Genomic DNA, 19215 nt, shown 5'->3' on the forward strand with positions numbered 1-19215 from the left:
GAACCCTGGTGTGTTGTAAAGAGTGCATCCTGGGCTTTCCAATGATATATCATGTGACTAGGAGGGTTGCTGGGAAATTCCTAGTAAGGAATCACAACAAAAGAGAAATTGAGAGACACATTTTTTTCTTGGTTCCCAGGACGATATATACTGTAAACACAAAACGTTAAAACTTGAAACCTGTGCAGACTTTATTGAATTTATTTAACCCCCCGTTATTATCGTAACATCTCCCTCTGATGATGCTGTTTTTCACAAAACGTAAATGTTAAATACACTCTTTTTTGTATTGTTTGGTACTCTTTAATATTATAATGGGGAAGCCATGGCCTAATTGTTAGAGAAACAGCTTTAGGACCAAAAGGTTGTTGGTTCGATTCCCTAGACTAGCCGGATTGGCTTAAGTGCCTTGAGCAAGGCACCTAACCTCCAACCGCTCCGGCAACAGTGGTGTCTGATTAGCCAAAGAAAAACTGCTGGTGTGATTATCAGTTCGGGCATTGAACCCGACTGAATATTATAATAAAAATAAATGTTTACATACTCCTAATAATAATAATAGAATGCTTTCTTGTGTAACTGGCCGGAACTATTTATAAGATCTCAGTTCCCCGTGACCCAAGGGGAGGTTTAAAGTGGTAACGCCCGTTACTTGAGTGAGAATACTGCGCATGCGCATGGTTTAACGGGACACGTCAAGGATCCGAGCTGGGTTAGGTTAAAGCTGTACAAGCTGCTAGAATAAAAATGGCGAATTCTGTGATGTCGGTGATTTCCAAGTTTATAGAGGAGTACGCGAGTAGCACATCGGCTAAATTAAAGCTAGTAGACGCGTATTTGCTGTATATCCTGCTCACAGGCGGTTTCCAGTTTCTGTATTGCCTGTTAGTTGGTACGTTTCCGTTCAACAGCTTCCTGTCCGGCTTCATCTCCTGCGTTGGATCCTTCATTCTTGCAGGTGAGTGTGAGGATGGACGTTAATCTTTTACTTAAAGATTTTTTTTTGGGCAAGATTTTCAGTCTGAGGCTGCATGGATTTTTGCTGTAAAATGATGGCTCAGGATATGCTCTTCATGTTTCATCTTCCAAACTAGAAAAGAAGGACACCACTGTAGAGCCAGATATTTATTTGGGTGGTGGTTCTTTCTCAGCACTGCCACGTGTGTGTGTGTTTACACAAGATGCCTGACTAATGTAAACCTCAACTTGATTGACTTTAGATCATCTTATTAATAAGTTATATATAATAAGTTATATATATATATATATATGAGTGATTCCACGCTTATGGGTACTGAAATGGGGACATGAACTTATTAATATATGAGTGATTCCACGCTTATGGGTACTGAAATGGGGACATGAACTTATTTTTAAAAATTCACCTAAAACCATTTCTTTTTTTTACCATCAGGTCACAAAACATGTAATCTTTAATGAATGATATGTTAAAAGATAACTTTAATTTTCTGAGATGTAATAAAAACATATTTATATGCCAAAGTCAGAACGTAACAGAAGTGTTGTGGACATATATATTCTCAATTTTAACAATGTAGAATTACTTTTTGAAACATAGGAAGGTGATGTTTTAGCAAATATAATTAATAAACATGTGTAGTAGAATAAACATACACATTCAATAAGATTAACATGGTATATAGCTAGATTGTAATTAATTTGTAACAGACGCGAGATGGACAATCGTAACAGAAGTAATGTAACAGACATCATTTTGGAACTCATAGGCTTGACTTTGGCATATAAATATGTTTTTATTACATCTCAGAAAATTAAAGTTATCTTTTAACATATTCATTAAAGATTACATGTTTTGTGACCTGATGGTAAAAAAAGAAATGGTTTTAGGTGAATAAGTTCATGTCCCCATTTCAGTACCCATAAGTGTGGAATCACTATATATATATATATATATATATATATATATATATATATATATATATATATATATTCAATTTATACGGTTTCTTCCCTCAGGCTGTCTCTGTGATGAACAGCTAAAATTCAGATTCATATATCAGTAATATCACTTGCAAAATATCTACACACTCATAGTCATTGTGCTCACTGTTACTTGTATTATATGTGTACTTATTTATATTTACTATTTCATCTTTGCACTATGCACCATATTGCACCAAAAGGGAAATCCTTTCTGTGATGAACAGCTAAAATCCAGATTCATATATCAGTAATATCACTTGTAAAATATCTGAACACTTACACTGTCATTCTGTGCACACTGTATACTTTATATTTATTTAACTATTCCATACTTGACTTTCCTGGATTACTTTGCACTATGCACCTATTTTTGTTGTTGTTGTTTGCTTGTCTGTTTTGTGTGTACGCTTTTTTTTTTTTTATCTGTTTTGTACTATGAGAGCTAAGTGAACCGGAGTCAGATTCCTCGTGTGTCCACATACCTGGCAATAAGTGTTTCTGATTCTGATATAGTGCCTTTCACAAACCCAAGGACGCTTTACACAGGAGTCACACACACACACACACACACACACACACACACAAGGAAGAGTAGTGTGAGGTAAAGTGGAACAGTCATGAAGTGATTGTGGTAATGAATTCCAAAGTTTAGAAGCAGCAACACTGAATGATCTGCCACCCATACCTAGATGCCAGTTTAAAACGTGGGACAGTCGAAAGTCCAGAGACAGAAGCTCTGAGGGAGTGGAAGGGGCAGTACAAATGAATTAGGAAGGGGCAAAACCATGAAGAGCTTTATAGGTGAGAAGCAAGACTTCATATTTAATCCGAGAGATAACTGGTAACCAATGCAGTTGCTGTAAAACAGGAGTGATGTGAGTGTGAGGACTCTAGCTGCTTGAGTTTTGGATGTACTGCAGGCAGTTGAGCAATGTGGCAGAGAATTGCAATAGTCCAGACGAGAAAAGATGAATGCATTGACCAACATTTTGGCATCAGTTTCAAAGAGAAGAGGGCGGAGATGTGCAATATTGCAAAGGTGAAAGAATGCATTATTGGTAATGAGTTTAAAATGGGGTTCAAACATAAGGGTGAAATCAAAGAGAACTCCAAGTTGTTGTTGTTTTAAATAACTTGAAGGACTTATAGACAGGGCGGCACGGTGGTGTAGTGGTTAGCGCTGTCGCCTCACAGCAAGAAGGTCCTGGGTTCGAGCCCCGGGGCCGGCGAGGGCCTTTCTGTGTGGAGTTTGCATGTTGTCCGCGTGGGTTTCCTCCGGGTGCTCCGGTTTCCCCCACAGTCCAAAGACATGCAGGTTAGGTTAACTGGTGACTCTAAATTGACCGTAGGTGTGAATGTGAGTGTGAATGGTTGTCTTTGTCAGCCCTGTGATGACCTGGCGACTTGTCCAGGGTGTACCCCACCTTTCGCCCATAGTCAGCTGGGATAGGCTCCAGCTTGCCTGCGACCCTGTAGAAGGATAAAGCGGTTAGAGATAATGAGATGAGATGAGACTTATAGACATCATCAACATCAATAGTGAAATTGGAAAAGTTCAGAACTTGTCTTTTGGTACTTACTAACAGAACCTCTATTTTACTAGCATTAAGTTTAAAGTGCATCTCCTGGATCAATTTTTTTTTTTTTTATATGAAAGTATGTCCCTTTACACACTCATCCAGAAGGGTAATTTTGCACAAGGCCATCTGTCTGCAGCAGAAAACAAAACAAAACGTCTGGAAAAATCCCAGGGGAGTCTGGAGCCAGATTCGTGATGTTACCTGCAGAAGCGCCAGCAGGCTGCGAAAGCTTGCACGGTTTCAGTGCACAGCCTGTGGAGACCAAGCGCTCCCATTTCTCTCTCATTGTCCAGTCTTTTGGGAAACGATGAGTACTAATCCCATCAAGATTGGTGTTGCTACACCTTCCTACGATACATCTGTTAACCATTTTACTAATAACATTAAAGAAATTTGCAGAAAACCACCAGGTCGTTTTCTCATAAACAAACCAGCGCTGACGTAGGATTCAGAGGGAGGCGTCCCGAAAATCAGTGTTTGCCGGGAAATCCAAATGCCAAGTTTTTTCAGAGGTGGACAAATTCTCCTCAAATGGCTTGATTTCAACTGAATTTTTTTTCTGGTATTGCGCAAGATAAAAAAAAAATTGCACAAAATGCAAAACGTGACAGATATTTGACCAAAGTTAAAATAGAATAAAATAGAATTACATTGATATAGATAAATAGATAGATAAAATAGAATTACATTGATCTTGCTCCTGAATTTACCCATGATATGCACTTTAAGGCAGTTCTTATTTGCATGGATTGCTGCTCTATCTGGAATGTATTGTAGAATTTAAGTTGCTCATTTGTATTACGTTTACAGCATTTAGCAGACGCCCTTATCCAGAGCCACTTAAAGAAGCGTTTGGAGTCTCGATTAAAAACATCATGTTAGTTTACTAAGTCAGGGACTTGGAATGCCATCAAGAACATCTTGTGAAAACCAGTCATTTTAAATTACTGAAATTAATTATAGACTATAGAAAGCGAGCCAATACAAACCCATAAATTTATCTAAACTGCTTGTACATTGTGAGTGAAGCTGGAGTCAATCCCAGCTGACTGTGGACAGGTCACCAATTTGTCATGGCACTAAAACGCTCAATTTTACACCTGTGGGCAATTTAGAGTAGCCAGTTGACTTAATCTGCCTGTCTTTGGACTGTGGGAGGAAACCCACACATAACGAGTCATTCAGTTATGACAAAAGAAATGGTGCAGTGCCATAAGCTGTGAATAAAAGCCTCGGCTCATGGAAGATTTCATGCTCGTTTAGCGCCCACTTGAACATTTATTACTATACGCTCACCGGCCACTTTTAATAGGAACTTGTTGATTCTAAGGCTACATCCACACGGCAACGAGATGTTATTTAAAAAAAATATCACGTCCAAATGGGCAACGATCAGTAAAATATCAGGTCCATATGGCAACGCAACGCTTGCTGAAAACGATGCAATACACATGCCACACCTCTAGGGGCGCTGTAAGACGGTCCCTTCGGAGACACCAGAACAATAGAAGTAAGGACGCATGCGCATAAACTATTATGCGCGAGACTTCATATTAGCCACAAAGTCAGGAAAATCTGTTCGTAAAATTACGTTATAATGACCAAATACAATGAAAAGTATTTTTCCAGTCTCACCTGTGAAAGGTAATCCCATGTGATCTCGTTTGGACGGCAAACCTGTTGGTACGGTTAAACGCAGCACATGAATGAGGCATCTTTATTCTCCGCTTTGCCCCATCCAATATGGCGGCGAGGATGACGTATGATTCTACGCGGAAGGCGGCGTCTTTAATGGTCCGGAATAAATTGAATGCTACACGTTGATGGATTAATTTGTTGTTCTATGCCCTTTTTGAGGAATGTATTGTAGGACTTAAACCAACATCTGAAGAGGTGAGATCGCTCCTTTTTTTCCCTATTTTTGCTGGCGGGATTGACTCTGCCCTAAGGGCTATTTTCTCTCTCTCTCTCTCTCTCTCTCTCTCTCACTTTGCACCATTACACAATAAATATTCACAGTGAAAATATTTTGTAAGTGCGTTTCATGAACCAAGTTGTAGGATTTGTTGACAACTCGCATCGAGTTCGTTACACTTCTACCCGGCGTGAAGCACTGACAGTCATATGGTTGTGACGTCGTCGTAAACAAATCCGTTCTACTCATCCAGACGACTTCGCAACGGCAATGTTGCCAGATCTTTCCACTCTGGAACCCGTTCTCAAAAATTGCGTTTTGGGCACCCAAAATGCTGGTGCCGTGTGGACGCCAGGCCTAAACGATAAGCAATTGTATCGGAGTCACCTGAATCCGTTGCCGTGTGGACAGGGCCTAAGATTCCTGTTCTTGGCTGCAGGAGTGGAACCCAATGTGGTGGTCTGCTGTTGCATGCTGAGATGCTTTTCTGCTCACCATGGTTGTAAAGCATGATTGAGTTACTATATCCTTCCTAGCAGCTCGAACCAATCTGGTCATTTTCCTCCGACCTCTCAACAAGGCATTGCAACCCGCAGAACTGTTGCTCACTCAATTATTTTATTTTTTTCCTGCACCATTCTGTGTAAACTCTAGAGACTGTGTGAAAACCCCAGGAGATCAGCAGTTTCTGAAATACTCAAACCAACACCCACAGTGCCACAGTGAAAGTCACACTTTGAGATCACAATTTCTCCCATTCTGAAGTTTGAAATGAACATTAACTGAAGTTCTTGATTTGTATCTGCATGATTGTATGCATTGTGCTGCTGTCAAGGGATCGGCTGATTAGAGAACTGCCAACACCCACAGGTGTATGGGTGTTCCTAATAAAGTGGCTGGTGTATGTATATTATACAAACTTTACTAAAAGATTTATACATGAGGCCCATTGCGCATTAAGCTCTATTCTCACTTGTGCAACATTCCAGGTTTAACTCTGTGCAACCTACATGTTTCTACAGAAGCTCATTTATTTCCAACTTGTTTTCCTGTCTTTCAGTTTGCCTGCGTATCCAGATCAATCCCCAGAACAAAGCAGAGTTCTTATCCATCTCACCAGAACGAGCCTTTGCCGACTTCCTTTTCGCCCACACTGTGCTTCACCTGGTCGTCATCAACTTCGTTGGTTGAAGTGATGCCCTTGTTAACGTGAATTACATGGTACGATTTATGCTGATGTTTGTCAGATTTATCGTAGAGTATGTCTACATCACTGGATGGAGTATCAAGACAGGACATTATAGTTTCTGCTTTATTGGTAACATGACAAGCTGCGTTTTTGGTTTTATTTACTTCGAGAGAGGAAGAAAAGAGTTTAGTAAAGGAACAATTGTTGTAGCTGCTCTAACAACCAATAATGGGAATTATTTCATTCCACTACATTGAATCCGTTTACAGTTTCATGTAAAAAGTTGCTACAGTGTGTCGTTTTTATTTATTAATCATTGGAAATTGCTGTGGTGTCAGAAATAAAACTTCAGGCTGTACTGTTCAAATAAATCTGCGATGGTATCAGTAACTCACATTTACACCATTTGAGTTTCAAAAGTCAAAATTCAACACTTTGTTGAGCAAATATTATTGGACCTCCAGTATGTCATTTACTAAATCACTGCATGTATATTATAATGCAAAAATTAAGTGTGATCATGCAAATGAGTGTAAATGCAATCATGGTTACAGTGAAGCCTGATTTCATTCGTGATTTATTTATTACAATTCAAGCAACATATTTTTCCATATAAGCACTTTGAAAATTGGATGGTTTTTTTTTTTTCATGGACTAATGAATTTTTCTTCTTCCAGATTGACTGAAGAGAAGTGACCAAACCCAGTAGTCACCTTTGATGAGCCATAATGAAGAATTAAACACAACACATTCTGCTCTCTTTACATGATTGTTCAGTAACACTTTATGCCACATCTCCAACTCACCCAGTGTTGCAATGCCCTCCTAAACAGACCATTCAGGGTGGGGTGGGGGGGGAAACTTAATTTAGTCATTTCTTAGTGGGAAGTTTAAAGGTGGGCTCACTAATGTTTTATGTTTTTTTGCAGAATCAACTGTAACAAAGTGTTTAGAAAAAAAAAATACTGTCACCTGTTTGGGGTGACACAAAAACAGCTTTTGTACTTGTTGATCTTTACAAATCAATAAAATGACACAAAAGATTACTGTGGTGCTTGTTCATTGTATGAATAAATGCAAATGTGCAGTAATTATACATGTAAATGAATTGAAATTACAACTCAGCTCTGCAAGAAAAGAGGCAAATGGTGCCTTCAAGTGCTAGCAAAACACATGTAAGGAACTTGAATTGATGTTCAATTTTTTTAAAAAATTTGAGGTTTAGAAACTTATTCTTTCAAATAGTTTTTCTTCCATGCCTAATTTTCTCTACTTTCTCTCATTTACTCATTTCTCTGCTTTCTCTCTCTCTCTCAGGAGTGTCCATTATGACCTTTACCCTTTCATCATGGGGGAGGAAAGATTGTTTTCAGTAACTCTAGCAGTATTCTTAAATACCGCTTACCTCCCTTTAGTATTCATCGCCAAACTGCTTTACATCTGTAATAACTGATAGTTACTGAAAATATTACAACACGGCACGATGTTAGGAAAATACCAAAATCCATCAGACTACCCAAGTACCTACGCTGCGGACTAAAAGCACATTCTTTCCCATACATTCCAAATATTACGGTAACCGAACTGGGAAACGGTATAAATCGGAGTTGCTCTTGAAGGTAGCGTACGCAAAACACCGCGTCAGGGTCCCTGCTCTATATTGAGGCCCTGTTTACATTTATTTTGAATCAGCGGATCATCAGATTAACGTTTTTAAAACGATTCGCGTGCACACAGCAACGCCAATACACGGATACGCTAATCACATGACTAATTAGACGGCACGTCACATGATCCCAGTGCATATCGGGCATGCGCAAGTCACTCACCACTTGCAAGTGGAAGGATGGCAAGCGAACACCTTCTCCAGCAGATAAACACCTGGCTGTGATGTTCATGTTCTCACTGAGTTTAAGCGCCTGAAGGAGGTTGAAATGTGTAAATAAACCTCAGTGCGGCTCAGCGCTTCCTCCTGCGCTCCAAATCACTCCGCCCTGAACAGCGGGTGCCCTCTGGAGGGTGCGCACTCCGGCCCTGCGCAGCTCACAGAGCGCGCGAGTGAAGCGCACGAGCAGTTATTCGGGGCTGAGCCGCTGTGTGTGAGATCCCAACGCCAGCGAATCAGGAAGGTGGATGTCACAGTGACGTTGTCCAATGACGACGTCAGCTAGAGCTCAGCACTGCGTATCCGCGTATTCTCAGTCACTACGTTTACATGCACATAGAGAGAATCGAATTTCTGCCGTTGCTCGACTGAAATCGAAGTTCAAAATGCCATGTATACACCTTAATTCGGCTGAAATTGAACCGAACTTGATTTCTCGGAATCGAGCTACACGACCTAGTTTATGCGATTTCTGCCGAGCTATTTTGCGCATGTATACCCTACCGAGCTAGTTGTCGAGCTACTTCCGGAAGTGACGAGACCACAAGCGGGAAACACAACAGCCTCGGTCGGCATGACAACGAATCATGACAACGGCATGAATCTTTTCTTTTTGTGGCATTGTTTGCACTGTTAAAATTTAGCTCACTTACTGTATCACCAAATACATCTGTACAGCTGTTGCATAGCTGTGAATTGTGTACTAACTAACTAACAAATACAAGTCATTGTATTTGTGTGTGTGTATATATGTCCAACATCTGAAGAATGTCAATAAAAACAAAACTGAACTTTTTGTGTGTTTATTAAGACATAAGTTAAATTGTAAGCAAAAAAAAAAACTTGTAAGCAAAAAATGGACTTTAGAAAAATATTATTGTGCAAAATAAGTTGTCTTACAAAACAGTGGTCTGCGCCGGACAGTTTGTAGCCATACAGTCTGTTAGAGCAAGCCTAACAGCTTGAACACGGAACTGCTAGTGTTGCCAGATTGGGTGTTTTAAGTGCATTTTAGCGGATTTGAACATGTTTTGGGTTGGGATATGTCAGCAGCATCTGGCAACACTATAGCTCTTCTTCATGACGACAACCGGAAGTGTACCAACACGATGGGGCGTGTAGCGCCACGTGTGGCTCGGGTGCACAATGCACCTTGCACAGTAACCCGATTTCACTTGTGCATGTAGGATTGGATTTCTCTGGCACCCCTGCTGGGACCCTTTGCTCGATTACCGACAGCAGCTCGATTTGGACGTGCATGTAAACGTAGTCAGATGTTTACACAGCACCGGACCAGACACGAACTGGGTTGAATACATAGGCCCTGGCGGATTCCCGTTTCCCGGCGTTTCAATGTGAATGGACAGTGCATCCGCGAAGAAAATGAGACAGATACGGTCTAATGTAAACTTGGCCAAAATCTGCAGAGCTCAGACCCCTTTCACTGACGTCACCCGAAACCGGAAGTAAACAAACCCTGCGCCATATTGGAAGACCAACAAACTCGTGATTTGGGGGAAATAACGGCAGCGCGCGGTATGTGAACCCACGAGGCACTTGGTTCATCAAAAACCTACAATGGTAAACTTTTGTGTTGTGTTAGGGTTCTAACAAAGCTGATGGGAAAGGTGAAAAGAAGTCTTTCTACAGAATACCAGCTGTGATTGAGACACAAGGGGAGCAAACCAAGGAGCTTTCTGCCCGGAGACAGAGAGAGGATTTAGCTGCTTTATGCAGAGCGGATCTGAATACTTCTCGTCTACAACAGTACAGAATATGTTCAGACCATTTTGTTACTGGTAAGTCACTAGGCTAGAGTGTTGTAGAACATTTTTTTTAAATGTTTACTGAATAAAAACATCCTTAATTTTATCACATTTATTTATATATATATATATATATATATATATATATATATATATATATATATATATATGTGTGTGTGTATATATACACATTTATATATATATATATATATATATATATATATATATATACACATTTATATATTTATATATGTATTTCATTTCTTTCTTTTGTTTTAAATTTCCTCCCTCCATCCCTCTTTGGATTTTAAATATAGTTTTCCCCATGTCCAAATAATTCAAATATATATAAATAAGAGATAAGTAGTAAATTAAAAATTAATTATGAAATAAAAAAATCCATAACACCATGATTACAGATTGCAATAGTGGTCAAGTGCTATAATTTTTTTAACATGATAGTGGAGAATTTCATTTAATCTGCACTGATTATTATATGAAATATAAATGAACAAATTCTGAACAGGTCTTTCATAGAATGGAACAACTGTTAATGTAGTAAAGAAAACACAACATGTTAACAAAAGAAAATTTGCTGCTACATTTCAGGTGTAGTTTGTTTTATGTATGTATGTACTTGCATAGATGACAAAATCTCGCGGTGCGGTGACGTTACGCGAAAGCCCTCTATTCCCCGCTGTAGAGACGAGTGAAGCCATCTGGCCGCCATATTACCACTCCCATCAGGTGTATTTGGCTTGTGTGTTAAACCGTGGTATCCGATCAAATTTGCCCCAGAAAACTATCTACCGACTTTTATTTATATATATGTTTAATGTTTTTTATATAAAAAAAAATGCTCACAGGTGAAATGTCCGTCCACAACCTTTGACCTGACGATTTGTACAGTTCACTGCTGCACATGTAGACATTTTTCTTCTAATTTTTCTCGCCAACTACATAAATAACTTGTCCAGTTTTGTGTAGCTTCCAGTAGTTTAAATGACAGTTCCGCTCTGCGATAGGAGTGGTAAGATGGCGGCCAGCTGGCTTCACTCTGACGAGCCGATGAGCTCTCCATATTTTCTCCAGGGGTCAGGGGTAATATATTACTGCGCATGCGCATTGTTCTCCTCCGGCTAGCACTTCCTAAACACACAACTGTGGTAGGTGAAGTTCTTAATGTGTGTCAGTTTAAAGGTTTTTATGCACGGTGTTATTTTTGGAGTGATCTTATTATATTATTATTACGCCGCTTTTATTGTTAGTTTAGTTAGATAGCTGTGAGCATGTTAGAGGTTTAGAGAAGACATTAGTTAAGGTTACAGATGAGGGCTGGATCTCAGTGGCTCATTAGTTTTATTTGATGGTTATTGCAGCACTAAAATACACGCGTGTAAAACGCTAAATATCAGATCCGTTTATAAGAGTGCAGGATAACACCTTCTTTAAATGCAAGCTTTTAACCTGAAGTTAATTTAATCTAAAAACAGTTACTGATAACTTTATTGTTGTAGGAAAATAAACAGTGAGCTCGAAGTTGATTATTTTCCGAGAAGAACACGTTCTGAAGTGTCTTATTCCTCCAACACCACAGCAATGTGTCCGCGATTACAAGGGGTTTGTTTGTTTTTAACTGAAGAACATGTCATACTTTTTATCCATTTATAATTACTTTTATTAGCAGAAATACTCAGACTTATTAGCATCTGTCTCCCTCTCTCTGTCTCTTTGTCTCGCTCTCAAATCTGTCTGTCTCTCTCTCTCAACTCACTCTCTGTCCCTTTGTCTGTCTGTCTCTCTCGTCTGTCCGTGTGTGTCTGTCTTTGTCTATGTCTGTCTGTTTCTCTCTGTACGTCTGTCTGTCTTTGTCTCTGTATGTCTCTGTCTGTCTCTCTTGTCTGTCTGTCTGTATCTGTCTCTCTCTCAGCTTAGAAGGCAAAAAAATGTTACTGAAGAACTGACAAAAGAAGACTTCATATGACAAAAAAACCCCTTGCTGACTGTTACAAAGAGTTGACACTGGAATCTCATCTCATTATCTCTAGCCGCTTTATCCTGTTCTACAGGGTCGCAGGCAAGCTGGAGCCTATCCCAGCTGACTACGGGCGAAAGGCGGGGTACACCCTGGACAAGTCGCCAGGTCATCACAGGGCTGACACACAGACAACCATTCACACTCACATTCACACCTACGGTCAATTTAGAGTCACCAGTTAACCTAACCTGCATGTCTTTGGACTGTGGGGGAAACCGGAGCACCCGGAGGAAACCCACGCGGACACGGGGAGAACATGCAAACTCCACACAGAAAGGCCCTCGCCGGCCCCGGGGCTCGAACCCAGGACCTTCTTGCTGTGAGGCGACAGTGCTAACCACTACACCACCGTGCCACCCACTGGAAACTCCTTGCATTTAAAAAAAAAAAACGTTTCCTTAAATAAACGTTTCCTTAGGGAAAGCTTCACCTGTCAACAATGAGGTGTTTTTCTTTGTTATGCCTCGGTCACAACCGACCGTACGTCCTTTTATGGCCGGTCTACGTGCAAGAAATGCAAGAAACGCACGGAGGGCGCGTGTGTGACGTGCTGATTTTCGAGCCGTAGACTGGCCGCAGACCGGCCGCAGAGGTTCTTTGTCATGTCAAACAAACTCTACGGGCGCTTACGTTTTTTTCAGGTTGCAAGACAAACTTACGGCCAACGTGCATCTTTCTCCACGAACAAAAAAAACGCAGCGATTTGGGAAATGCCAAAAATCGCACGGCCAAAAAATCGTACGTCCGGTTGTGACCTAGGCTTTAAATAGCAGCAAATTTTACACATTAAATTATTTGATATGATTTGTAGCTGCACTACTGTCACAGGTGCTGTTAAAGAAAATTAATCAACACCTTCTGGCTAATCAGAATCCAGAATTATAGAATAAATAGCTTTTTGGCTGGTTTTCCAGCTCTGATCTTTACACCTCTTTCAGCTTGTTCCTGAGAACATAAGAAGAGCCACCTTTAAAAGGAAGACGTGTTCTCCATCATGGCCTCCACCTCTGAGGAGAACGTCCATGTAGAGGAGGTGGTGGTGGTTACAACAACGCGGGACAGCGCAGCTCCGAGTCTCTCAGTGGAGGACATGGAGACCGCAAACCTACAGCAGCCTGAGTGAGAGATGCGCAGCTTGTTTCTCAGCAATCCAACATGATCTTCCAGCATGACCTGGAATATTTCTTGCCTCTTCAGAGGTTCTTGATATAGTCAGCACATCTGCGTAATAATTCATAAAAAAATCATTTCATATATTGCTAATAAAGTCCTTTGGAAAAAAGGATACAGTTTTGATACTGAAATTTCAGACTTGTTGCTGACTTTTAACTTTTCTTAGTTGATGTGATGGCAGAAAGAATGGCTCCAGTAATTCTTTATTACAACCCCAAATCAGAGAAAGTTGGGACGGTATGTTGAAGTTTAAATTAAAGTTGAAAATAATGATTTGTAAATTATCTTTGACTTATATTGCAGTCAAATCAACAGCACATTATTTAATGTTTTACCTCACGTATTTTATTTATTTTCAAATAAACACATTTCAGAAGCATTTACTGCTTTATAACGTTGCTGTTCCTTCTCACAACACAAAGATGTTTAAGGACTGAAAACACCAAGTGATGAAGTGTTTCAGGTGTTATTTTTTTCCCATGCAAACAAGTCTTCAGGTGTGCAACACTATGGGGTCATCGTTGTCATATTTTTCATTTCAAAATTTCCCACACATTCTCTGTTGGGGACAGGGGGACTCTTCTTCCGCAGCCACACCTTTTATAATGTGTGCAGAATGTGGTTTTGCATTGTCTTGTTGAAATATCTCTGGAAAAGATGTCGTCTTGAAAGCAGCATATGTTGCTCCAAAATCTCACTGTACTTTTCTGCATTAATGTCCCATCACAGAAGTGTAAGATCCCTTTGCCAAGGGCACTGATACAACCCCATACCATGACACACCCTGACTTTTGGACTTGTTGCTGGTAACAGTCTGGCTGATCCTTTTGGTCTTTGGTCCACAGCACATGGCCTCCATTTCTTAGAAAAATGACCATTTAACCACATGTGGATTCATCTAACCACAATACACATTTCCACTATGTTGATGGTGCTTCTGGATACAGTCAATATAAGGCTTCTTTTTTGCACAGTAAAGTGTTAACTGGCATTTCTGGTTGTAACTCTGTTTTGTAGAGCTTGACAAAGGTTTGCTAAAGTAAACCTGAGCCCATGTGGTTATATTAGCTGTAGATGAATGACAGTTCTTGATGCAGTGCCGTCTGAGGGATTGGAGATCACGGGTGTTCAGCTTAGGCTTGAGCCCTTGCCCTTTACACACCGAAATTCCTCCAGATTCCTTGAATCATGATAATGTACCATCGAGGGTGAAAAATCCAAATGCCTTCATATCTTTCTTTGAGGAACATTGTTTTTAAACATTTCAATAATTTCCTCACACATTTGTTGATAAACTGGAGATCCTTGGCCCATCTTTGCTCCTCAAAGACGAGGCCTTTCCTGGATACTGATTTTGTACCAAATCATGATTACAATAACCTATTGTCATCACCTGTTTCAAATCACATAATTTATTTAATTATTTTACTTCGTTACTAGCCCTAAATTGCCCCCGTCCCAAATTATTTGGAATGTGTTGCAGGTCTGAAACGCAGGAATGGATGCATATTAACAAATGAAATTAAGTTGACCAGACAAAATATGAAACATCTCGAGTTCATTCTGTCTGCAATGCAATACAAGTCAAAGTAAATTTAGAAATCACTACTTTCTTTTTTTATTTGCATTTTCCATACCGTCTCAACTTTTTCTGATTTGAGGATGTATTTTAAATGCAACTTATGTTAAGTAGTCACCAATTCAACCGTGAATGAAAACAAATGTGAAGTCCTTGATGCTGTTTGAAACTTTTCTCAAAGTTGGGTTTTCTTTTGCAGGGTGGATAATATGGAGCAGAGTTTAGAGTCTGAATCCAGTCCTGCCATCTCTCTGCCTAAAGAAGCAGTGCTTGGTAAGACATGATTACAAAGTACCGTATTATTTTTGCATGGTTTGGAAAGATGTCTGAAAATAATGGGTAAAATCAACAAAGTGAGGGAAAATAAATATTTAAAGCTGCAATGTGTATAGAAAAATATTATTTTGAGGTTAGGATGAAAAAAAAAAAACAAGTTCTTTAACAAGTAAGCTCTTCTTAAAGCACAGTGTTCCTGAGCTGGTCTGAGTTGCAGTGATAATCCTGTAACAGTCAGTGCGTTTACATGCACATAGGCCCAATCCCAATTCTAATTTCTACCCCTACCCCTCCGCCTTCCCCTCCGCCTTCCCCTTGGCCCTTCCCCTTGAAACTGAGCTACAAGGGATAGGGCTTGAAATTCAACCCTTACGTATTGGGATAGCCCTTCAACGATCGCATACGTCATCGCGTACCTCCGTCAGCGTTTACGTTAGCAAAACGCGACCAAATGCATCATTGGCTGCGACCAGCCGCTACAGTCAGAGCCAGAACAGAAATCTCTGCTGGCAGGGTGTGATTTGTTAACTAACACCACTGAATGGGATATCTTTGGCGCTTCGTGCACCACATCCGACAGAATGAGGTGTCAGAACACTCATGTAAACAATAAAAGCGAGAATAACAGAACAAAACGTACGCAGTAAAGCAACCGAAAACAATACTCACTCCCAAAGCTTTTTAGCAGCAGCTTGGATTTCAGAAATCGCTGCTCATTCTCAGCTCGAAAGCGAATCAAGCAGCGTGTTTCCTCTGGATAACAACTTAAAACACGTAAATAATGGAGAAAATACATTTATGACAATCTTTCGCCACGGGAACCGCCATCTTTCTGAAATCCGCATGAAATCTCGCTGAAATCCGCATGGCATTGTGGGAAGTCACTCAAACCCCTTCGTTCAGAGTCTGCTCCAGGAAAATCTCCATTTGGAGGGGTACAGAAGCCCTCCCCCTTCCCCTACCCCTCCGCGTTAACTGGGATTGGGATACCCCTACCCCTTCACGTGAACGCGCAAAATGGAGGGGAAGGGCTAAGGGGTTGGTCCAAGGGGTGAAATGGGATTCGGCCATAGAGAAAATCGAATTTCTGCCGTTGCTCGACTGAAATCGAAGTTCTAAATGCCATGGAAACACCTTAGCTCGGCTGAAATTGAACCGAACTTGATTTCTCGTAATCGAGCTACACGACCTAGATTATGCGATTGTAGCCGAGCTACTTAGTGCATGTAAACCCTATCGAGCTACGTAGTTGAGCTACTTCCTTCAGCACTGCCCCTTCCGGAAGTGACGAGTGACGAGACCACAAGCGGGAAACACAACAGCCTCGGTTGGGAAAAAAAAAAAAAAAAAACAGCCTCGGTCGGCATGACACTTCACCTTAGCCGCCCACTTTATTAGGAACACATCTGTTCGTACATACAAACTACAAACACTCGTCTTAGAGTTTATTTTATTTTTAAAAGGGACAGTGTACAAATTAAACATTATCCTTGTGGTAAGGACAGATGTCTGTACCAGGTTATAGCAGTACATGCTAATTTCCGCCTGTAGTCCCTTGGCAGGTGGATGTAATAAAAAGATAAATAAAATGTACAGGAAATGTCATCAAATCTGTCATTAGAGCAATTTGTAGTGATTTAGACCAGTAAAATTTCTTGTGAACACGGAACTGATAACTTTGTTTATACTCTTGAATAGCTCTTCTTCATGACGACAACCGGAAGTGTACCAACACGATGGGGCGTGTAGCGCCACCTGTGGCTCGGGTGCACAATGTACCTCACACAATAGCTCGATTTCTTTGTGTGCATGTAGGATTGGATTTCTCTGGCATCCCTGCTGGGACCCTTAGCTCGATTACCGACAGCAGCTCGATTTGGATGTGCATGTAAACGTACTGAGTAATTCAGTCAGGCTCGGGCCATCAGGCTCAACTCTGAGTTTTTATCCCCCACTGGCTGAAAGTGGGATTATGCTGTGGTGATGTCCATCCGTCCGTCCTGGGAAGGGTGCTCACCTTCTGAAATCAACTCCTCTCAGAATTTTTGGAGGAATTTCACAAAACTTGGCAAAAGATCTTGTTATATGTCGGTAATACACCATACAGGTCGTCATCGACTTACGACCTATGCGACTTACGACCGATCGACTTTACGACCATCTGGTTATGACTGGCAAGTGTTTCTCAGCTGAGCTAGCTGAGCGTACGACAGTTTCCGCCCCAGCTCCCGGCAGTGCCTCTTGCCGCGTACAACAATTTCCGCCCCAGCTCCAGGCACATGCGCAGTCTCACGCGCCCTCGCGCACTCCGTCATACAGTTTCCGCCCTAGCTCCAGGCACATGCGCAGTCTCTCTCGCACGCCCTCGCGCACTCCATCATACAGTTTCCGCCCCAGCTCCAGGCACATGCGCAGTCTCTCTCGCACGCCCTCGCGCACTCCATCATACAGTTTCCGCCCCAGCTCCAGGCACATGCGCAGTCTCTCTCGCGCGCCCTCGCGCACTCCGTCATACAGTTTCCGCCCCAGCTCCAGGCACATGCGCAGTCTCTCTCGCACGCCCTCGCGCACTCCGTCATACAGTTTCCGCCCCAGCTCCAGGCACATGCGCAGTCTCTCTCGCACGCCCTCGCGCACTCCGTCATACAGTTTCCGCCCCAGCTCCAGGCACATGCGCAGTCTCTTTCACACGCCCTCGCGCACTCCGTCATACAGTTTCCGCCCCAGCTCCAGGCACATGCGCAGTCTCACGCGCCCTCGCGCACTCCGTCATACAGTTTCCGCCCCAGCTCCAGGCACATGCGCAGTCTCTCTCGCACGCCCTCGCGCACTCCATCATACAGTTTCCGCCCCAGCTCCAGGCACATGCGCAGTCTCTCTCGCACGCCCTCGCGCACTCCGTCATACAGTTTCCGCCCCAGCTCCAGGCACATGCGCAGTCTCTCTCGCACGCCCTCGCGCACTCCGTCATACAGTTTCCGCCCCAGCTCCAGGCACATGCGCAGTCTCTCTCGCACGCCCTCGCGCACTCCGTCATACAGTTTCCGCCCCAGCTCCAGGCACATGCGCAGTCTCTCTCGCACGCCCTCGCGCACTCCGTCATACAGTTTCCGCCCCAGCTCCAGGCACATGCGCAGTCTCTCTCGCACGCCCTCGCGCACTCCGTCATACAGTTTCCGCCCCAGCTCCAGGCACATGCGCAGTCTCTCTCGCACGCCCTCGCGCACTCCGTCATACAGTTTCCGCCCCAGCTCCAGGCACATGCGCAGTCTCTCTCGCACGCCCTCGCGCACTCCGTCATACAGTTTCCGCCCCAGCTCCAGGCACATGCGCAGTCTCTCTCGCACGCCCTCGCGCACTCCGTCATACAGTTTCCGCCCCAGCTCCAGGCACATGCGCAGTCTCTCTCGCACGCCCTCGCGCACTCCGTCATACAGTTTCCGCCCCAGCTCCAGGCACATGCGCAGTCTCTCTCGCACGCCCTCGCGCACTCCGTCATACAGTTTCCGCCCCAGCTCCAGGCACATGCGCAGTCTCTCTCGCACGCCCTCGCGCACTCCGTCATACAGTTTCCGCCCCAGCTCCAGGCACATGCGCAGTCTCTCTCGCACGCCCTCGCGCACTCCGTCATACAGTTTCCGCCCCAGCTCCAGGCACATGCGCAGTCTCTTTCGCACGCCCTCGCGCACTCCGTCATACAGTTTCCGCCCCAGCTCCAGGCACATGTGCAGTCTCTCTCGCGCGCCCATGCGCACTCTGTCATACGGTTTCCGCCCCAGCTCCTGGTTTATGAAACGAGCAAATGCTCCCGCCAGCCCGAGCGCTGCAACAGCTGATGATGATGTAGAC

At 42.6% G+C, this 19215-nt stretch overlaps 2 protein-coding genes across 4 annotated transcripts in view; both read left to right on the forward strand.

Annotated features, from left to right (window-relative positions):
* Positions 1-652: 652 nt before the first annotated feature.
* LOC132896101 (dolichyl-diphosphooligosaccharide--protein glycosyltransferase subunit DAD1-like) lies at positions 653-7501 on the forward strand. Its single transcript, XM_060936818.1, has 3 exons — positions 653-958; positions 6521-6681; positions 7327-7501. The coding sequence occupies exons 1-2, from the start codon at positions 748-750 to the stop codon at positions 6649-6651; spliced, it is 342 nt and encodes a 113-aa protein (XP_060792801.1). The 5' UTR covers positions 653-747; the 3' UTR covers positions 6652-6681; positions 7327-7501.
* Positions 7502-11419: 3918 nt separating this feature from the next.
* Positions 11420-19215, forward strand: part of gmeb2 (glucocorticoid modulatory element binding protein 2) — a 31088-nt gene continuing 23292 nt past the window's right edge. Inside the window, exons 1-3 of one of the 3 annotated variants that reach the window (XM_060937713.1) lie at positions 11420-11466; positions 13277-13457; positions 15290-15363. In XM_060937713.1, coding sequence (XP_060793696.1) covers positions 13333-13457; positions 15290-15363 — 199 coding nt within the window. In that variant the 5' untranslated portion in view covers positions 11420-11466; positions 13277-13332. Of the gene's footprint in view, positions 11467-11578; positions 11921-13252; positions 13458-15289; positions 15364-19215 lie in introns of those variants that run through there. The other 2 variants (XM_060937712.1, XM_060937714.1) reach the window with 2 other exon arrangements.

This window comes from Neoarius graeffei, chromosome 13 (genome assembly GCF_027579695.1).
Source record: "Neoarius graeffei isolate fNeoGra1 chromosome 13, fNeoGra1.pri, whole genome shotgun sequence".
Taxonomy (NCBI): Eukaryota; Metazoa; Chordata; class Actinopteri; order Siluriformes; family Ariidae; genus Neoarius; species Neoarius graeffei.